The sequence below is a fragment of the Homalodisca vitripennis genome, chromosome X (genome assembly GCF_021130785.1).
Source record: "Homalodisca vitripennis isolate AUS2020 chromosome X, UT_GWSS_2.1, whole genome shotgun sequence".
Taxonomy (NCBI): Eukaryota; Metazoa; Arthropoda; class Insecta; order Hemiptera; family Cicadellidae; genus Homalodisca; species Homalodisca vitripennis.
In genome coordinates, this window is record NC_060215.1 from 23240854 (window position 1) to 23261918 (window position 21065).

Sequence of the window (21065 nt, forward strand, 5' to 3'; positions counted from 1 at the left end):
TAAATTTAAATTTTGATTCCTTAAACTAGCACAGTGGCCTTTCAATTTTAAACAGTGAATATTAAACTACAGCCGTAACTTTTATACTTTAATAATTTTCAACAGTATTAGTTTTTATAGGTCTAGTAAGAAACATATTGTATAAAAAAAATTATATTTCACAAACAGGACCTGTTTAAAATATGTTTCCACAGTTTACAGAAGCAAGGACTATGAATATAAATAAGAAAAAAATGCTAAAATTTACCAATGATTGGACTAGAAAATTTCTCTGGTGCCTAAGATCACAAACAGTATTGAAGATGGCTACTTGGCCTTCGGCCTCCAGCTGCTGTAGTAACGAGTCCAGTGCCACTAGAGTTCCCGTTCTTCCTACTCCGGCACTGTAATCACAGACAATCTGTTTGTCAAAGTAACAACTTTATTTCATACAATAATACACTATAGATATAATACACTTACTGGTATACAAGAGGTGCAAGGACAAGATTTCGAAAACTAGTTGTGTTTCGCACCAATTTTCAAGTAGTTACATTGAATACCTATATCAAAAAGGTTTTGTAATGTTTTAACCAGTAGTGTTTTACTGAGTATCTTAATCTTAACCAACATGTACTTAGGTAAGATCCATAATTTAATCAATAAAATGCTTGCCCTTGTTGTTAGTTGACCCGAGATAATTGTCTAGCTTCCAAATTGAATATAATTATTATAAAAAAAGACATGTGATGGGAAAAAACTTATTCTTGAATTTCCATGGAATTGTCCATTTAAAATCCCAATTAGTAAAGATTGTTTAAGGTTTCTCTAACAATTTGAATTAAATTTAAATTAATTTAACATCCTTATATGAACAGAGTATGTTATAACTTGGAGGAATTCTTGGGAGGCTTGTCTCTGACGGTGTAAGTTTATAAATTATATTTTTCAATATACATGTTAAGTGGTATTTTTTGGGAGCTGGTTAAATTTGAAACAGCATGTATAAATAATAATATATGCAATACAGTTTATAAATATTATATGTATATGATTATGACAATGTTCCATGCAGTGTTGTATTGTTAATGAACAATAAATATTTGATTTGATTTGAATAAATAGAAGGATATGGGTTATATAAACACACTAGACATTGAACTACAAGGCACAAACCTAATCTTCCTAAAATTGTTGTTATACAGTTATAATTTACAACACTGATTTTAATTTTGAATATAAATGCCATTTTATATTCGAAATTAAATTAAAAGTTATTAATATAAACAAAAAAAGGATTAATAAATTGATTGCTACAAGACTTTTTTAAGTATGAAAAAATTCTATATAGTAAAACATTTGAAATAGGTTTAATTAACTTTAGTTAGCAGATAAACATACTAAGATACAGTGAATAATGTATCAATATGGATAGTCATTGTCAAATGGTAGCAAAATAAAAGTTAAAAAACCGTTTTACATCTCAAATACGGTGAGAAAGATCAACCTATCCTGTTGTATTGAGAGAATCGTGTTTATCCCAAGTAACCACAGCCAGCATGTTATCATTGACCCACGGAATAATGAGCAAAGAGAAAACTGCCGAAAAGCATTTTTCGAGCTAAAGATCCTCACAGTAGTGGCACTCTATATACAAGAGGTCATCATCCACACAGTCCCCACACAACTGAGACATAGAGATATCCATCAATACTAGACTAGGCATGTCTCATCACCCCAGCATGTACGGATAAAAACCATCATACATTGGAGCAAAACTTTTCAACCTGCTACCAGAGGACCTGAAGAACACCCCACCCCAGAAAATGAAGAAACACCTAACCAACTGGCTGCTGAAGAATCCCTTCTACTCAGTGGAAGAATACCTGAGAGACAGGTACTTGTACTATCAGTAGTAAATTACTAAGCTAAAAATGCAGTAGTTAAATAATACTTGAAGTAAAATAAAGTATTTACTTTAACTTATAGTACCTTGTGTACCCTAAACGTCATAAAAGAATAAACATATCTTGTTAACATAATGAACTCAAACTGATAGCAATAGAAATTTGGTCACCTGCAGTGAACTAGGATTGGACCTTTCTCCAGAGAGTAAGCTTCGTTTACTCTCCTGATGAACTTTAGGATCCCTGAGGGGTGTTCTGGAGCTTGAAAGTCTTTCCACACCAAAAAGTGATATTGGATGATGCTCCTACTTTCCCTCTCTTTACTTCCCCCGGATGTTCGAACCATTTTTAGTTCTCTTATTATATAATCTGAAACATAAAAAATAAGTATTCATTTGAGCTATCATCCTGGGGATAGTAAATCATTAACCATGTATTTTCTTAATGCTACGCTTTCTAAATCTTGACTTACTACTTACATCAATTGATAAAACAAACAGCAGTTACTATATTTTACTACTCAATTATGAGCACTTGACATTGGAATAAAAATCTTGAAAACAGTCCATCCAATTAAATTGAAACACACGATAAGTTAAAACTTATTTAGTTACATCAAATGCCAAATATTTCTACTCTCTAAACAGAATTTAATTCAATACTGTAAAATTCATGTAAAGAGTTTGATTGCACAACCGCATTTCGAGTTTCGCTTTAAAATGAAGTTTATTACATTTAAAGTAATTCAAATTGGTTTTATTAATTTTTACAGTGTACATCATGATTGTAAACAACTCTAGAAAGTTTATCCCGTGGACCTACCTGAGTATCGCTTTTCCTGCACATGACTAATTGTTATATCACCGTATGTTTTTTCTCCTTCTGTTTTATCAGCCCAGTATTTGGCACATTTAGTTTTGCTATATTCCTCCAGATTTGTCAGCATCAAGATTAGCTCCAAATGCTGTTCCCAAATCATCCTCCAGAAATCACAGACTGTGTTATCCATCGGACCTGTCGACAAAGAATGATGATGAATTTCAAATCAAATATACTGCAAAGTGTTGAATAAGAAAACCACTGACCCAGAAATTTCTTACAGATATATTTTATTTCCAAACAAGACATATAAAGTTATAAGTTTAACTTAGAAATGTTCTTACGGTTAATATTACTTTATTCAAGTGTACAATAGTTGCACAAGTTTTGTGCAAAATGAAATGTAGATGGCTAAATTTAAAGATTTATATCCTAGGAAAGAAAATAAGTATGCAATAGTTACTGATTAAAGAATTAATTGGAACATAATATTCCATTAAACCGTGTTAAGATTAACTGTGGTTAAACGAAATTATTAATATTAAATTAAAACTAAATAAAATAAACTGAGGTTTTCTACAAAATTATTACTAACCAAAAGAATTACTACCAAACATACAATAATATATCTACATATATCACATTTACAATATATACAATTTTATTTTGAGAAAAGCAAGTGTTTACTTTTACGACACAGACTTACAAATATTTGGATAAATTAATTGAAAAACATGATTATATGATATATATAGAATACATATTGAGAAACAACTTTGTACCTTGAGCACAAATGAACTTTTTCCTTTCCTTGTATCCTACAACAAAGTTAGCATTGACGTAATCCGATCCAGCAATACTATCAATCTGAGCCAGTCGAACCCGTGTCTGGTCGTACGCTTTGATGTCAGGGTAACGGTTCTTGTACATGTTCTCCCGGGCCTCAGAGGCCCGGGTCGTTCTGTCAGGAAAACTGTCGGGTAACAGCTAAAACATAATTACATTCATATTTACATGGGGGATGTAAATAAAGCATTACAAAGCAATAATAGTTGAAATTTAAAAAGCAATATATTTATTAATGATTGATTTAAATAACTTTATTGATATGGTGTGCTTCAAACTGATTCCTCATAATTTAACCCTTTGGTTAAATTATACTATGGTACCAAATGATACCAAAGGACCAAGAAATTATCAACTTGCTGAAATTTAAAGAAGTTAAAACATATAAATCTTGTTATTACAATTACACAGGTTTATATCATTATAATAGCAAAAAGTTTACTTAAAGGTTAAAACAATCACCGAAATAGTTGTAAAAATTATTAAAATAAACCATCTATGATATTGTGACTAGACGTGTTAAAATGTTTTCCCAACAGCAAGCAACTAGTAGACATTGTCTACCTGAAACTTTCGACAACAGAAATGTCATGGTTTCATGATACTTTGATATATATTTTATTGAATAGTAATGCTTGGCATTTATGGTCCAAAATTATCGAGTTGCAAAACATAAGGTTTGACGCTTATACTAAACAGAGTAAAAGAGCAAGTTTATAAACTCTCATTTGATACAAGAAATTTCATGTGGAATGACATCACTGCATGCACAATTCCTTTCTCAAAAGAAACATTTTTCACTTATCACCGCTATATAAATTATTCAGTCCCATGTGAGTTTATTTGTAAAATTTGTTTGTACTGTAGACGTTGCAACTCAACTTTCACCCGTAAATGCTACTATAGCACCAAAAATACCTTAGAACGGTAGATTAATTTAAATGTATGTTTGTCCTACTCCATATTGCGAGTCAGTATTTTCTACTTTCTTTTTATAATTTTTGAGTTTTGATTTTAACGAATTACATCAATGTTTTCATTGTGAAAAATACAGGGTCATCGAAAAATAATGCCTAGATTTTAAATAACTGTCATAAAAAAAACTATTAAAGGTAATTTAAAGGTTGTAGTCTTAAAATGTGCGGAAAGAAATACATTTTTTTTTTCATACCTTAGTATGTTTCAATGTGAGCACCGTTCGTTGCCCTGCAGACATCAAGTCTGTAGTCAACTTCCTGCCACATGCGTCCAATCATATCTGGCGTAACAGTTAAGATTGCGAAAGAAATTCGCTCCCGAAGATGGTCCAAATCCCGAATCTTTTCTGCGTAAACTATATTTTTTATGTACCCCCAGAAAAAGAAATCCAAAGGGGTAAGATCAGGACTTCTAGGAGGCCATGAAATGGGGGCTGCTCTACCAGTCCAAACCGTTTGGGAAGCGTGCGTTTAGTGCAGCGCGTACCTCGCGATGGTAGTGAGGTGGAGCCCCATCTTGCATAAAAATGATTCGCTGTCCAGTCTGTTGTTCGATATCGTCTAATTGGGGGAACACAAACAGTCTAAGCATGTCCAGGTAAACTAGGCCTGTAATGGTGTGGCGCACCACACATTGAGTTTGGGAGAATCACGCACATACTCGTGGATTTCGTTTGGCTGTTGTGATCCCCATACACGGCAATTGTGACGATTTACACATCCATTTATGTGAAACGTAGCTTCATCACTAAACAACACTCTCTGTAGAAAATTTGGATTATCATCAATTTCATTTAACATAAAACTTGCAAATTCAGTTCGTTTAGGGCGGTCAGTAGGTTTTATTTGCTGTTTTATCTGAATTTTATACGCATGAAGTCTTAGCCGTTTGTGCAGTACATTTTGTATTGTTGTTTTTGGAATGTTTAGTTGAAGACTTCGTCGAGCAATGGATTTTTTTTTGGGCTCCTAACACAAGATTGCCGGATACGCTCAACATTCTCTTCTGATGTTCTTGGTCGGCGCCTGGTCTAGATTTTTTGCCGACGGTCCCTGTTTCCCTAAACTGGTTAAACCTTCGAACGATAGCTTTGTTATCAGGTGCTGTTTGACCCGGATATGTTCTCCGAAAGAGCCGCTGTACACTGACAATTGACTTTGACTCCGCGTACCAAATCACGCACTGTGCTTTTTTGTTGCACGGTCAACATCGTACTGAGCGGCGGCGCGTCTGTGGCCGGCTGACCTTGACGATTGCGCAGCTTGTCTGCGCATCACAAAGACAGGGAAATACAATCAGACGAACTAAAAACAAAACTTGCGTTCACCAGTTATCGTCCAGTGAAAGAATTACTCATTTAACATGAAAGGTTTTGATGTTATAATTTTATTAAATCTAGGCATTATTTTTCGATGACACTGTACAATCTACAGTTACATATGAATGTTATGATGAACTGAGTTTGTAATGATATAAACAATACAGTTTATAAATGTTTAAATAAACAACTTTACAATTACTCATAAAATAATAAGTTTAAAAATATAGCTTTCCATCTCTTTTCACAAAACACCTTATTGTATACTCTTTGTATATTTAAATTTTATACAAATTTATTGAATTTTTTATAAGGTTTCACTATTCGCAGCAACTAACAAAATGCTGATTTCACACCAAAAACTCATTCAACTACATATCAATGTTTTCCTTTATATTGAACAAAACATATATTATACTGTACATTTTACCTCAATAATTGACAATCTACGGATGTTTATATTGAAAGTAGTTTGACATTAACGGTTTTTTAACTGCCAGATCCAGAGTTAAATAAAACATATTTTTATATTTAATTAAAAAACACAGCTTCCAGAAACTAGCATCGGTACAGACCTCAAACTCATGCTGGAACCCGTAGTCAGAGTCTCGATGCCTCTCCAGGTATGCAGCTGGCAGCTGATTTGCCGGGATAGGAGCCATGTCTGGGGGGCTCGACGACACCGGAAGGTGACTGCCTCGTAACGATCTGCACAAGTGCCTGCAAAGTCATGGCTCGCTCCAGTCTCAAACTGATAGTCTTACTTCTAGTTCCACTACAGCGATATAACAATTACCACCGAAGTCATGGCTCGCCAGTCTCAAACTGATAGTCTTTTACAGTACCACAACAGTGATGTGTTGAAATTGAATCCTGAATCTACCGAATCTACAACAAAGATTTGGTTGCAAGAATCTATTGACATTCGAATTTGCGGTGATCCGCCACGTCATTAATTATTGAGTGATTGGGAGTACAAAAACTACCAATTGAAAAACGTGTTTTTTGCCATCCCTTGTGTTTTAAAACTGTAAGTACATAAACTAAATGAGAAATAATAGTACTTTTGTAAATAATATTTTGCTTGCAGTTAGCACGAATATTTCCTATATTTATTCTTGTATAGCATCGCTAGTCGGTTGAGTTTATTCGTGGACGATAGCTGCATTTATTACATAAATTACTGATCATGAAAATTTGATTTTGTTGTACTTTGTGTATGAAAATCCATAAATAGGTTAACTAATTAAAGAATTATCGTAGTTTTGTTAATCATATTTTACTTGTGGTTAATATTGTCTATATTTATATTCGTGCATCGCTGTGAGTTTGCTGTGTCTACTCTCACAGACGAGTGCTGATCGGCAGTATGCAAATTACTGATCACTAAAACGTGGCTTTTTTTTGTACTTTGTTTATGAAAATCCGTAGATAGATCACCAAATTATCACGCTTTTATAAATAATATTTTGAATGGAGTTTGTATTTTCTGTGTTCGTGTTTGTGCAATGCGACGCGTCTACTGCATCTCTATGGGGATTTCAGCTGCTCAACAGTCTTACGATCACTTATTTTTATTACTTCCCAATTTTGGTTCTTGTATAAATATATATTATGAATATATTTTTATCACGACTAGGGGTGGTTTGAAATTTTTCAAGATTTTAGTTTTAAAACCCATTTTATAAGCGATATAAATATATGTCCATATTTTTTCCAGATTAAAGACATATTCTGGGAGGCCATATTATAATCTATCACATTACCATAGTGAAGTAAAAGGTGGGGGATATTTCTTAGTTCTTCAAATATACTTATTTTTCTGAACTTCTGCAAATCCCTTTAGAATAGGAGGTATTCTTGGGTTACTACTTATGTTATCGGACAGTCTCCAAAGGTTTAAGAATGGCAAAAACTGGATTAGTGATGATTTTGTTTACATCATACTTAGACTTAAAAAATGTATTAGGATACAAAATTCGAGAATTGGGAATTGATTATTTTTAAGATTCGGAATCAGATTTGAGATTCAAAAATTCTGAATTCCCCCATCACTAAGTGATTTGCATAAGTCATGGCTCACTTCAGCCTGAAAACTGGGTAGTCTACAAGTAAACACTCTTAACTTATGTAATCAACAGATTTTTCTGTTATTACATAATTTTTAAAAGATTTGTGTTTAACCCTATCATTTTAATTCCCTAATATATATATATATATATATATATATATATATATATATATATATATATATATATATAGTACACAATTTAATTGAAATAAGAGACAGTAAGACTTGCCTTAGAGAGTTGCGAAGGGATATCTCCACACCCTGAGCTTCAGCAACTTGCTTGGTGTACTTCTGCAGAAGACAAAGTGACACTAGTAGTATAAGCACTACAAGGATCAGCACGATCATTACCTGCAATTTAAAACTGTCACTGTAGGGGATATTTTTTTTTAATCCTAGCATTAATTTTGATTAAAATTAATTTTAATACTGATTCATCACCTTATACAGTACATACATCTACTATCAAAAAAGTTATAATAACCTAAATATGACAAATTTAGCTGTCTGTTTATACCTTAAGCCAGCCAGTGGCAGTAGTTTAAGCTCATCATCATCATTATCAAAATGATAAGATCCTACCCAACTTGCCATATAAATGAAGGGATGAAACTTATTGTTAGCCATTTCAAAACTGTGATATGGATGATGGAAGTCATACTATCTGAATTAGTCCAAAGCATCTTTGGTTTCCCCAAAAGTGTAACGTTGTATGTTGTCATATACGAGGGTAATTCGGAAAGTAAGGTCCGATTCGCGTTAACCAGACTATCAGTAAACGAGCAGTGAAATGCGCATGCGCCCTGACTCCCGGCATGCATTGCGCGCAGGAACGACGCCATTTGCAGTGAAATCGTTGTAGTCTGCTGTTTTCTGTGCCTTTTTAAAATGTTTGACTGACTGTGAAATACGGTCTGTGATACGGGTTTTGATAGCAAAGAACGTTTAAGCAGCAGATATTCATCGACAGATAAATGAAGTGTACGGTCCAAATGCAATGAGTGACAGCAAAGTGCGGAAGTGGGTGAGAGGTTTTAAAGATGGACGGGAAAATGTCCATGACGAACCACGATCTGGTCGGCCGTCAGTGATCACCGAAGATTTGAAATGAAAATGAAATGAAAAAATGTCTTTATTGGAGGTGAAGTTAGGACTATAAAGTCCTCTCTACCATTAAGTCCTCTCTAGCTTTATTTGGTGAAAGCCGTTGATGAAAACATTTGTGAAGATCGGCGATTCACTGTTTCTTCATTAGCAATAAAGTTACCAAACGTGAGCACATTGTTTAAAATTGTTTCTGAAATTTTGGATGTTCGCAAATTGTGCTCACGTGGGGTTCCCAGGCTGCTTACTGAGGAACACAAACAAAGAAGAATGAGTATTGCTCTTGAATTTTTGATCCAATATCATCAGGAAGTTGATAACCTTTTAGACCACATTGTGACGGGTGACGAGACATGGGTTTCCCACATAACCCCAGAAACGAAACGCCAGTCGATGGAGTGGCGTCACTCGACGTCACCAGTTAAAGTGGTTAACAAGACTGGTTATCATCGCAGGCGGCCGACTTCTATGACACCGGCATTCAAAACTTGTAGATCGTTATTACAAGTGTTTGAACGAAAGTGGAAATTATGTAGAAAAATAGTGATTGATGTCAGGAATCAAATAAAACAAGTTTTTTGAAAAAATCTGTTGTGATTTTTTTTTTTCAATAAAAAAACGGACCTTACTTTCCGAATTACCCTCGTATAACCATGACACTGAAAGTCATGGAAGTCAACATTCTATGATACTTATTTTCTATGGTACTTCTTCATTGTATTATCAAACTATTGTTCAACAATGGGTGAGACCTCCAGCTTGGCTTTATTTGCAAATTGCCTTTCTAAAAACGGGAAAAATGGTGCCGGTTAGTAGAAGCACGCTATGTGGAGCTTGTCCCAAAAGAGTTACAGATAACTCTGGTGGAGTATTGTGTGAGGGAAATTGTATTGATTTTACTTGTGCTGGTAAAGAAATGAAAGTTTATTTATTTTCAAAAAGTGAGAAATCAAATTTTGTATATGACAAATATAAGCAGGATTCAGAACAACATGAAAGTGCTGCGAGTGTTTTTCATGCTAACAAGTGCAATGAGGAAGAAGACAGTAGTAGCAATAATCCTTGTGACTGTAATTTTCATATAAAAATTCTAACCAATCAGATTTTTGACTCAACAAAGAATCAACGTGAGCACTGTGAACCTTTAAATTTAGTGCAAGCTGTGTGCTCACATTTAGTGCACACATAAGCTGACTCTTAGTATAAAGTTGCCATAATAAATATCAGCTGAAAATTCACAAAACTGCTACATAACCCTTGATTCTTTTTTTTCTCCTCTTTTGCCAATAATATTGATGTCAATTTGATCCATGTAAATATAAGAAGTCTCAGAAGGAATTTTTATAATCTGTTGTCAGAAATCAATTGTATCTTAGTGAAGTTTGGATTGGGTCTGAAGAGCTAAATCTGTATAACATTCCAGGTTATAAAATCTCAGCAGCCTGCAATGACGAATACAGGACTGGGGGCATTATATGTTATGTGGATGACTGTATACAAGTGTATAAAGTAAACTTAAATATGGTATCTGCTGATATGCTAATCATTGACATTAAAGGCTTTAAATTGTATTTTAAACTAGTAAGTATTTATAGGTTACAAAGTTTTTCAGAAAATGATTTTACAAATGAATTATTGGATATCTTACCTAAACTCAGTAACAATATAATTTTAGTGGGCAACAGCCTAAAATTAACCTCCTGCCTTGGTTAATTAACGTCCTGGATGCCTGCGCAAGTACTTGTAATTACCGGAGTTTAATGGATGAGTGTGGTTTTCAGTCTTTGGTAAATACACCAACAAGAATTACAGATGGTTCACAGTCTTGTATCGATCATATGTTTATTAAAAATAGAAATTTAAATTGTTTTAAAATTGCAGTTTCTGATATCGATTTGACAGACCACTGTGTTTTGGGTTTACAATGGGAACAAACTGCAAGGCAAGTTCAATTAATCAAGATAATTTACACAATTAGAATAGCTTAGATTATAATTTAATTAGGGAAAAGCTTGGAATAACCAATTGGGAAATCTGCTACAAACACACAGATGTGAACTCTTGCTATGGTGTTTGCAATTGAATATTGTTGATACTATCTAGTAAATAGTAATAGCAAATATATTAATAGAGTCCAAAATTCTAAAAGCTAAGGCAATTAGTCCATAGATGACTGTTAAGTTATGAAACAAATCAGAAAAGAAAAAGAAACTATTCAGAACTTACTGAAAGAGGCCATATGATATCATATTTAAAAACTATTACACTAGATTCTGTACAAACCTAAAAAATGAAATTGACACTGAAAAACAACAGTATTATTCCAAAAAACTGAGAGATTGTAACAGTGATTCACAACAACAATGGAAAAATAATAAACAATTTGTCAGGAAGAAATATAAAAAGAAGTGTGGATGAGATAACCTTAGATAGCAGTTGTGTGGTATCTGACGTCAACATTATAGCAGATACGATAAACAATCTACCAGTTATCTCAGTTCAACCAGCTGACTATTATGGTCAAGGACACACAACAACACGCGGCACAAGCTACTTCGCAACAGTGCCACTACCTGCGCTAGTCCCACATGCAACTTGTAATCAGTCCTTCTTCATGTTTCCAATGAGAGAAACAGAAGTCGAAAATATTATAAAACAATTAAAAAATAAACGGTCAACTGGATACAACTCGTTCACAGCCAGACTCATTAAAGTAATTAAAATGTTTATCACACCAGTACTATCTCATTTTATAAATCTCAGCATATCTACTGAGACTTTCCCTGATAAATTAAAAAAGAGTATCGTTGTACCACTATTGAAAAAGAAAACTCCACACAATTAGGGAACCTTAGACCGATCAGCTTACATTCCATTTTCTCTAAAATATTTGAAAAAATAGTCAATTATGTTGTTAATTATCTCAATACAAACAACTTTATTAATACTAACCATTATGGATTCAGAAAATGAAAATCTACCAAAAAATGCGCTAATAAATTTTACTAATGTGATTTATTCAAATAAAATGAAAGCAATAAAGTTACAGGACTATTTATTGATTTCCATAAAGCCTTTAACTTGGTTACCCACAGAATTCTATGAAATAAACTTGAGTCAATAGGAATCAGAGTAATGGCCTTAAACTTGGTTAAAAGCTAGTTGACAAATAGGTATCAACAGGTAAAAATAGGGAGTTGTGTTAGTTCATCTCTGCTCATAAGTTCAGGCATACCTCAAGGTTCAGTTTGATCAGCAACTCTTTTTCTTATTTTTATCAACGACTTACTGGAGCAAACCTTTTTTGGTCAAATAAATGCATTTTCAGATGACATCGCAATTTTTTAATGGAGAAAAGGAAACAGAAACCCTGCATCAAAAAATAAACACTGACACATCTGTAATGTAACAATGGTACTGTAACAATAATATGGAGTTAAATGTAATCTAAACCAGATATATATAAAATTTGGTGTTACGTATCACCCACAGGGTTGCACACAAACTATTACTTGTGATTGTCAAATTATAGAACACATTAGCCACTTTAAGCATTTAGGAATCATTGTTGATACAAAATTAAACTGGAGAAAACATATTCATGAACTGAACTGTAAAATTAGATCTGCAGTAAGAACTTTCTACTTTTTAAGTAAATTTTGTGACACACACTTATTACGAAACCTTCACTTTCCACGAGTCCAATCAAGACTGCAATAAGAGCTAATATTTTAGGGGTGCTTACAAAAATCTAATTGATAAAATTCGAATTTCACAAAATCATACAGTTTGCATAATGATGCTAAATAAAAGACTCTTGAGTTAGGTCGTTCTCTCTATTCAATCCAATTAGAGCCCTGCTGATCCAACATTTATATGTGTACAAAGTACTTAAATTGTTCTCTATAACAAGTGGTAATGAAGATACAAACTTCCTAGTATATGGGACAAGGAACGTAGATAAACAAACTTTTTAGGGTACCAAAAGTAAAAAAAGAAATATTTAAACTCTGTTTTCAGTAAGTAGGCCTAAAATTCTTTAATACATTTACCATTAAATATTAGATCAAAAAATAAAATAAAAATGTTTTGCAATAGTTTATTTGATTGACTTCTTGAAAGAGATGATGTTGTTTTTTTTAATGGAATCATTAGATGAGGTAAAATACTTTTTTGCTTCTTTTTTGTTTTACTTTATATGTGGAATTTACTTGGTTTAAGACTCTGATTTTACAATGAAAATAACGTAGTACAATGCAATTAATGTTTTTTTTTGTCTAGGTTCGTATGTGTGAGGTTGAGTGAGTGAGATTGAATGTGAAATAATTTTTGTATATACTAATATGTAATCTATACATAAGAAAATGTGTATGGGTTGTGTTCACATTAAGTTTGTTTGAAAATTAATGGAATTGTTTTAGTTGTATAACGAAAGGATTTATTATGCTGATACTGTAGTTTTTGTTTCTAAATGTTAATTCTGATTGAGAAATTTACTGTAATTTCAGACATCTCAGAGAGTGGCCAGAATTATTTTAGTGACCTGAACTCAAAATGTACTGTATTAAGTAAGTATTGTTTAGTTTAACTAATCATGCAACTGGTTATGTAATTGGGTTATTCCTATGAATTTACCAGTGTAATGTTTGTACTTCTATTTATATGAAGGAATAATATCATTATTCATTATTCAAAGATATCTTAAGATTCTCACTTTGCCTTGCCTATGTAGTGTTTGCTATACCTTACAAACAATGAAAACAGAACTGTGCTCAGAAATGAAACTACCCTTACAATACAAGAAGTAACCATTTTATAAATTTACCTTCACATAACTAATCAAAAGTGAAAAATGTCCTCTGTATATTACTTATAGGTTAACCCTTATAACGTCACAGTCGCCGTATGGCGCATAGACAAACTATCTGCAAACGGCAAAGACGCGGTACGGCGCATCGACACAAAACTGTGTCTATAGCAAATTTAAGTTCCTTTTAAATCCGATCAATGTCACTAACGGTATGTGTCAACCATGTGTGTGGGTTATTGACCTATGTCAAGCGTCAAAATATAGCTGTCGCGTTACATTGTTTGAAACAATAGATGCGGTGTCTAGACACTCTCCCTGCCACACGGCACAGACGCCGTACAGCGCGCACGCTTTTGTTTGCAGTTTGGCTTCAGGTAGTGCATGTCTAACCATCGCTGAGTCGGTTTCCTTCGTTGTGTTTTCTGTTATATAAAAAGAACACTATTAGGTTAGTTGTATATTTACAATCATGCATTTCTTTTTTATATTTATCACAAGTGTAATTTATATAATTGTCTGGTAATGTTTATAGTTTAGCTAATAAAATTTTGTGTGCCTTTTATTTTGACTTTATTTATATCTACAATTTAATGTCCCATAAATATATGTACGTACAAGATAATTTTAAAATTTTTACTTTTTTATACTTACCATAATTATAGAAAGTAAAAATAAAAATGAACTTTACACATTTAAATTTTTTTTTTTTAATATTGTGCCGTTTGCTGGAAGTCGTGAAAAGATATACTGACGTTATAAGGGTTAATAAGTTGCCAATTAAAATGAAAAACATTAAGTAACTCATCGTTTGAATCAAAACTATAGAATTTCTTGCTAAGTAATGCTTTTTATTCAGTTTTTACAGGTTTTTATTGAGCCAATGGACTAAAAATGACCTTTTTTAACCAGTAATAAATAAATTTTAACATGATTTGTACTGACCTACCTATGTATTCACTTGAAATATTTTGTGTGCAATAAACTATTCTATTCTATTCTATTCATTGGGCACAGAACTTATAGAACTCTAACTTTTCTCTCGTTATCTAGACTGAAAAGTTATCGGAAATATCATAGATTGTGAAAAATTGATTTCATACATTATTTTATAAATCTACTTAACAACCTTATCACTGATCATGGATAGCCTGCCACTCCTTTTTTCAAATTTTAAAGTAATGAACCCATTGGCACACAACTCCTTTACATTTCAGTCTATAACTGGCTCATTGATCAGTAGCTGTTGCTGAATACTGCACCGATGTGTGGAACCTTACAAAAACAGCACGATATTCCCATTTAGTGTTTTCTTCAATTGCAACACGAATCATGCAAAGCTACATAAAATAAACTAGCATCCCTACAAACACGATTGGATGCTGACGAATCTGTTGTGTGCACCTGTTCATATAGACGCTACCTGCACTACATCTTGTGCAGTGAGGTAATGGTCGCTTTCCAAATATCTCCTACATATTTCACCGAATGTTCAGATAAAATTATCTACGAAAAACAAGTATGAAGTATACTCACCTCTAGTATGATTGTGAGAAATTGGGAAGACTCTGCAGCATGGAACACCTGCGGACCTGGCTGCAGTGTCTCGAAATAACTGCTGTAAGCTGGAATCAGCACTTCCTCCCCTCCAAACACTGTAATCACATCACATTTTGTATTTTTTTAATTTTCTATTCTATCCTTGCCAGTTAATAAATATAAATGACAGTGAATAGGGATATACAAAAGAACAAGATAGTGATAGCTCACCCACAATACTGACCACTGGTTAACAAATTGACTGCGATAGACACAGTTTGCTATTATTCTGGCTGTCTTGAATTCGGTACAATAGACAATAGACAAATTCTTTATTTACAAATCATCAAGAAATGTAATGGCGTCAAATATTACATGGTTAGTTTTTATTGAGAGTATTGCTCTTCTCTTTTCCAGTTCAGGAACTCATCCATGGTGTAGAATGGGCGGCTAGAGAGACATTCAATCAGTGCTGTCTTCAGTCTCTGTCCTTATAGCATTTTCATATCTTCAGGGAGATGGTTGAAGATTTTTCTGTCTATGTTGGATGGTTTCCTTTCAAATAGTGCAGTGTGATGTAATGGCAGGTGAAAATTTGAAGCATGGCGGGTGTTTTAGGTATGGAAGTCATGGCCTCGTTCCAATTGCTCTTTGTCAACATGGACTATGACTTCTCTGATGTATAGGCCGCTAATCGTTATGATTCCTGGTGAGGGAAGGCATCTCTGCAGCTTTCCCTTGGGCCAAGGCCAGACATGATCCTGACTGCTCTTTTCTGTAATAGCAGTATTCTATTCAAGTTTCCTGTAGTTGTGTCTCCCCAAACTGCAAGGCCGTCCCATAATTGTGACTCGAATAACGAACAATAGGCAATTTTTGTAGTTGCTTTATCACTGGCATGCTTTACTCTTTTTAAAACATATAGGCATGAATTTAGCTTTTTGGAGAGTATGTCAATGTCAATGTTCCATGATAAATTGCTGTCAATAATCATTCAGAGGAATTTTGTCTCACTTTTCATTGATACGTGAGGCAGGCCTGGAACTTCTTTTTGTCTCCTTCCTAAAGCTAATTGTTTGGTTTTTTCAGTGTCAACTACTAGATCATTTTCGTGGCAGTTGATAGGCCATGTTTAATGCAGTGTAGGAGTTAATGGCTAAGTTATTTGAGAGGATTCGGACACTAGAAGTGTTGTGCCATAGGCATACATCACTGGAGCACAGTACATGCCTTAACCCATTGCGGATCACTGACAAGCTGGGCTCGTCACGCGGCGGCCGGGCCTAACGGCATGATGACGAGCTCAGGTCGCAAAAGCGGTCTGCTTTTAAATTTCCCTCCAAATAGTTCTTTTAATGTCTGATAGATCGGGCGATCGTCTTCACTTGTCTAATAAGAGTGTTTAACAACGGTCTACGTTTAGAGTTTTCAAAAGTTTTATAAATATTCTACAGATCGCAGTTGTATGTTGAAGTTGAAAAATCATTCATATGAGTTTACTCTCTGCTTTTTAGCGCTTCTGATTGGGTGTTTTCCTAAGTTGTTATTATAATACTTTTGAGGTTAGTGACACAACTAAACGACGCAGACGTACATATTGGCGGGTTTAGTCTAGACAATGGCGCGGATGTTGTAATCGCTTCGCCCGAGCTGCTTTATTTAGACTATGATTCAGACATCATCCCTGCCACCCGGAACCTTGCTCGCGTGTTATCGTTCCTAAATCACGGATACCCCAGCAGGTCGTTACAACATGATAGTGTAAAACCAAAGCTAGGATATATTAGCTTACTTGTTATGTAATTTTCAAGTTTTTCAAGTTTGTAAAGGATCAGGTCATGCCCTAGGCAGTCAAAAGCTTTGCTGAAATCGAGCATAATGCCAGTGACCATGTTTTTTCCCTCCAAGTTATCAATAATGAATTCATGACTCATGTCGCAGTGAAGATGTTAAATCATCTACTCTATGTGTGGGAAAAGGATGGATCACATATCTCTTACAGCTCTCGAGGTCACATGGCAGAGTAAGACAAATGACATTATTTGCTTCAACACTGAACTTGTGAGACAAAGATTAACTTTGTAATTTATTGTCACGATACTTGGCCAACTTAGCAGCATAGAATACATTACATACAAATCAGTATCTCTTTTAAAGACTATATTGCGCCTTCATTGTCAGACAACTGCTCCTGTACCCTTCTTCATCATGTGAGCAGCACTCTCTGACAATATAGCAAGTTATGTACTGAACATCCAAATGAAACTTTCTAGTTTGTGTATTCTTATTGGAAAACAGAAAGTCTCCAGAACACAAATCAATTCATTTTAGATTAGATTTTTATTGCCGGAACATTTTACAACGCATCGCAAAACTCAATTTTTTACTTTTTACTTACTAAAATTTTGTCATACACACCACAAGAAATCTCATTCAAACATACAATTTATAAACTTACATTAATACATTCATTCACACTTCGAGGATTAATAATTATTTCCACTTCTTGTGATAGAATCCGTCAGTCTTTTTAATTGGTGATCTCCCAGTCATATGCTAAAAACTTGTCAACATTATAAGATGTTTGTGACACTCAAAAGCGTTTTAAACAAGTTTTTAACACGTTGGAGCATTTTTTATTGAATCTGGTAATTTGTTAACGAAATAAACACTTGCCACTGACGGCAAGCGTTCATAAACCACCGTTCTGTGTCTACCAGTTCGGAAGTTATATATGCCTCTAGTCTCATACAGTACACATGTATGTCTCGGCCATTCGTCATGGCACATTTAGACATACAAAACAGAGTTGTTTCCAAGATGTAGAGACTGGGCAGCGTCAACAGTTGCAAATATATGAAGGCTTCCTTGCACGACTCTCTAAATTTAAACAGAGCAATAATGCGGATTGCTTGCTTTTGCAGCTTGAATACTCTCATACATTGATTGTTTGCACAAGCTCCACACAACACCAGCCCGTAAGTGAAATGGGGGTAAATTAAGCCATAATACACCATCGTCAGACCTGTTTAGGGCAGTATTGGGTAGACCTCAAAACAATTGGCCTGAGGCCAATTTGGAGCAACCGTGATTGATATGATTATTCCAAGTCAACCCTTGATCTAGTAGTATATTCCCAGGAATTTCAAGCAGTAGACTTCTTCCAGCATGGTGCCAACCAACATAACAGCTTGCTCGTCATGTCTGCCTACTGATTGCAAAGCAAAATTTAAAAATTGGATTTTGCAGAATTTGTTTTAAGATTGAGGCTTTTGAAATGTTGGATGTAGTTGTTGATCTCACCAAAAGTAGGCTGTTCCAGAATCAATTTGATTTGCTAATGAAACAGAGAGTCGTGTCATCAACTTACTGCACAACACACTACTCCATTCCACAAAAAAGAGAATATCCTAAGTACAAAACCAAAGAATTAATCCAATGGCTCTCAACCTCAAAACAAATATTTCAGAGTCCTCAAAACATACTCAATGAGGGAAAACAAACACTATAAGATATATATATATATATATAAAAGACACCTATTTAGTTTAATGATTAGATTTTAAATGTTAATGCCTTTTTTTAGTATTTATACAGACTATATTAGAAAATTTATCAATGTTATATAATTCTGTTATTGTAATTTTTGAGCCTGTGTTTTACTTAACACAGTATATACCTGTTTTAATTTTTTATTTATTTAAATTTTAAAATAATATTTAAATTGTGGCGTGACTGTTTTGGCAGTTTCATATTTTGGGTACTAAATATGCCTTTTCTGCACTTCTGCTAGTTTTTATATTTTATTCATGACTTGTGTCGATGCTTGTGTAAGCTTTATGGCAATAAATGTATTCTTATTGTGTGGTCTGCACGCACAAGTGCATGTGTGTAATTTGTTAGCTTAGTCGTCAATTTGTTAATTAGATGTTATTCATGCGTTTACTCAATAAAATAAAAGAATTTTAATAATAACAAAAAGCACACAATTCAGCCAGATGACTATAAAATGTTACACAATATGGCTAGAGAGTGGAACACATTGAAACTGTAGCTGGTTATTAACTCAGCGTATACAAAATGTCAGTTCTCACTGAACTGTCAACTTACCGATGACCTCGACAAAGCCGGTGTAGTTGCTGTTAGTGTCCAGCTGACCGTCGTATAGTTGAGTGTCATAATCTGGCAAGGGAGTGGCGGTGGTGGGAGACCTCCGCTCTCTCAGTGAGGCGGAGTACAGTGAGGGAATGTCTGCTAACACTGGCGCTGTGGTGGGCTGCTCGGGGGTGGTGGGGGCTGCAGGTGCAGGCAGGGCTGTGGTGGGAGGCAGGGGTGAGGCCACTGTGGGTGGGCGCGGCCGTAAACCTACACATTGCTGACAGGCTGAGTGGTTGGTGGGGGAGACAATAGTGTGCCCGTCCCCTAAGAATATATCACTGCTCAAGGCGTCGCTGCAAAAACCAAGTGATACTTGAACAATTTTGCTTCCACACAGACCTCAATCAACAAATTGACTATAAAACATTAGCACGGCTTGAATGATAACGCAAGGTGATAAGTGTTTGTCAAAGCTAATTATGAAATTAATTTAGACCAAACTTCCTCCTTTTACCTCTTACAGATATAGCTTTACATGTAAAACAATTTAACTTAGTGGGTTTAGCTATAAAAAATAGAAAGAACAACAATAATTTAACCCATTTTCATGTGGCTGTTGTTATTGAATGGTTCCAACCCCCAAACAGTTAAGCAAAAGAGTGAATTGTTTCACTGAGTGGAGTAAACTAGTCTGTAAACTATAGGTTATTCCTTTTGATACTACCATATTATAACTACCTAAAATAACCAAGACATTTTTTATCCAGTGTAAAGTTGTAAAATGTAAAGTTTCATTTAAATTACCCAGAATTCACGTAATTTTTTTATAAAATCTATAATTTTATCTTACGAATTTGATTCACGCGCGTAAGAAAAATATGAACCCCCTTCATTATCAGTTTGTTTTCTAATACACATGTAAAATATTTAGAAATGTGTAGGTGACACTGTGCTGATTGTAAAAACTTAAATGTACAGGCTTATAAACTTCCAACAATACAAATGCTGATAATTTTTGCTCAAACACAATTCAATGATCAGTAAAGTATGTGTAGCATGCTTAATACTAAATTGTTTCATATAACTGCAAAGCATTTGATGGCCGGAAATGCAAAAAAAGTAAAGCATCAAAATCTGATATTTGAACCGTGGCGTGAAAGGGGTTAAATAAAGCCATGAAATATAAATGAACAAAAAAATGAATAAGTAAATGAATATTGGGGAAATTTATTTGTACTAAGTGTAAAGCCATACATAACAGTGACATACCTCTCGAACATGTCCGCTAGGTAGGTGCCTCCTCGTTTGTTGTAATGAACCTCCTGATAGCTGTATATGTGGGAGTCCTGAGGGGGTGGGAGGTCTGCTACACTCTGGTGCTGCTCTAGCTTCGTCACAAATACCCTGGAATCATCATATCTTTCACATCAACGAGTGACCGAGTAAGTAAAAAGTAAAGTAAAGTAGTCTTCTTTTAACAGGCAAAGTTAAGGCTTAGAAGCCCTCTCTAACACTTAGCCTGGGGGCCAACTTCTTAACCCTCCGGCTGGCAACGTTGTAAATTACGACTCATTTTTTCCCGCCGTGAACTGGCAGAGT

The 21065-nt window shown here is 34.4% G+C and overlaps 1 protein-coding gene across 2 annotated transcripts in view; it reads right to left on the reverse strand.

Annotated features, from left to right (window-relative positions):
- The window catches only part of LOC124368777 (tyrosine-protein phosphatase 69D), a 95724-nt gene that overhangs the window by 22854 nt on the left and 51805 nt on the right, over window positions 1-21065 (reverse strand). Inside the window, exons 13-21 of one of the 2 annotated variants that reach the window (XM_046826137.1) lie at window positions 20736-20870; window positions 19479-19819; window positions 15366-15484; window positions 8148-8269; window positions 6423-6555; window positions 3488-3692; window positions 2709-2900; window positions 2057-2255; window positions 248-383 (exon numbers count right to left, since the gene is read on the reverse strand). In XM_046826137.1, coding sequence (XP_046682093.1) covers window positions 248-383; window positions 2057-2255; window positions 2709-2900; window positions 3488-3692; window positions 6423-6555; window positions 8148-8269; window positions 15366-15484; window positions 19479-19819; window positions 20736-20870 — 1582 coding nt within the window. Of the gene's footprint in view, window positions 1-247; window positions 384-2056; window positions 2256-2708; window positions 2901-3487; window positions 3693-6422; window positions 6568-8147; window positions 8270-15365; window positions 15485-19478; window positions 19820-20735; window positions 20871-21065 lie in introns of both variants that reach the window. The other variant, XM_046826136.1, reaches the window with a different exon arrangement.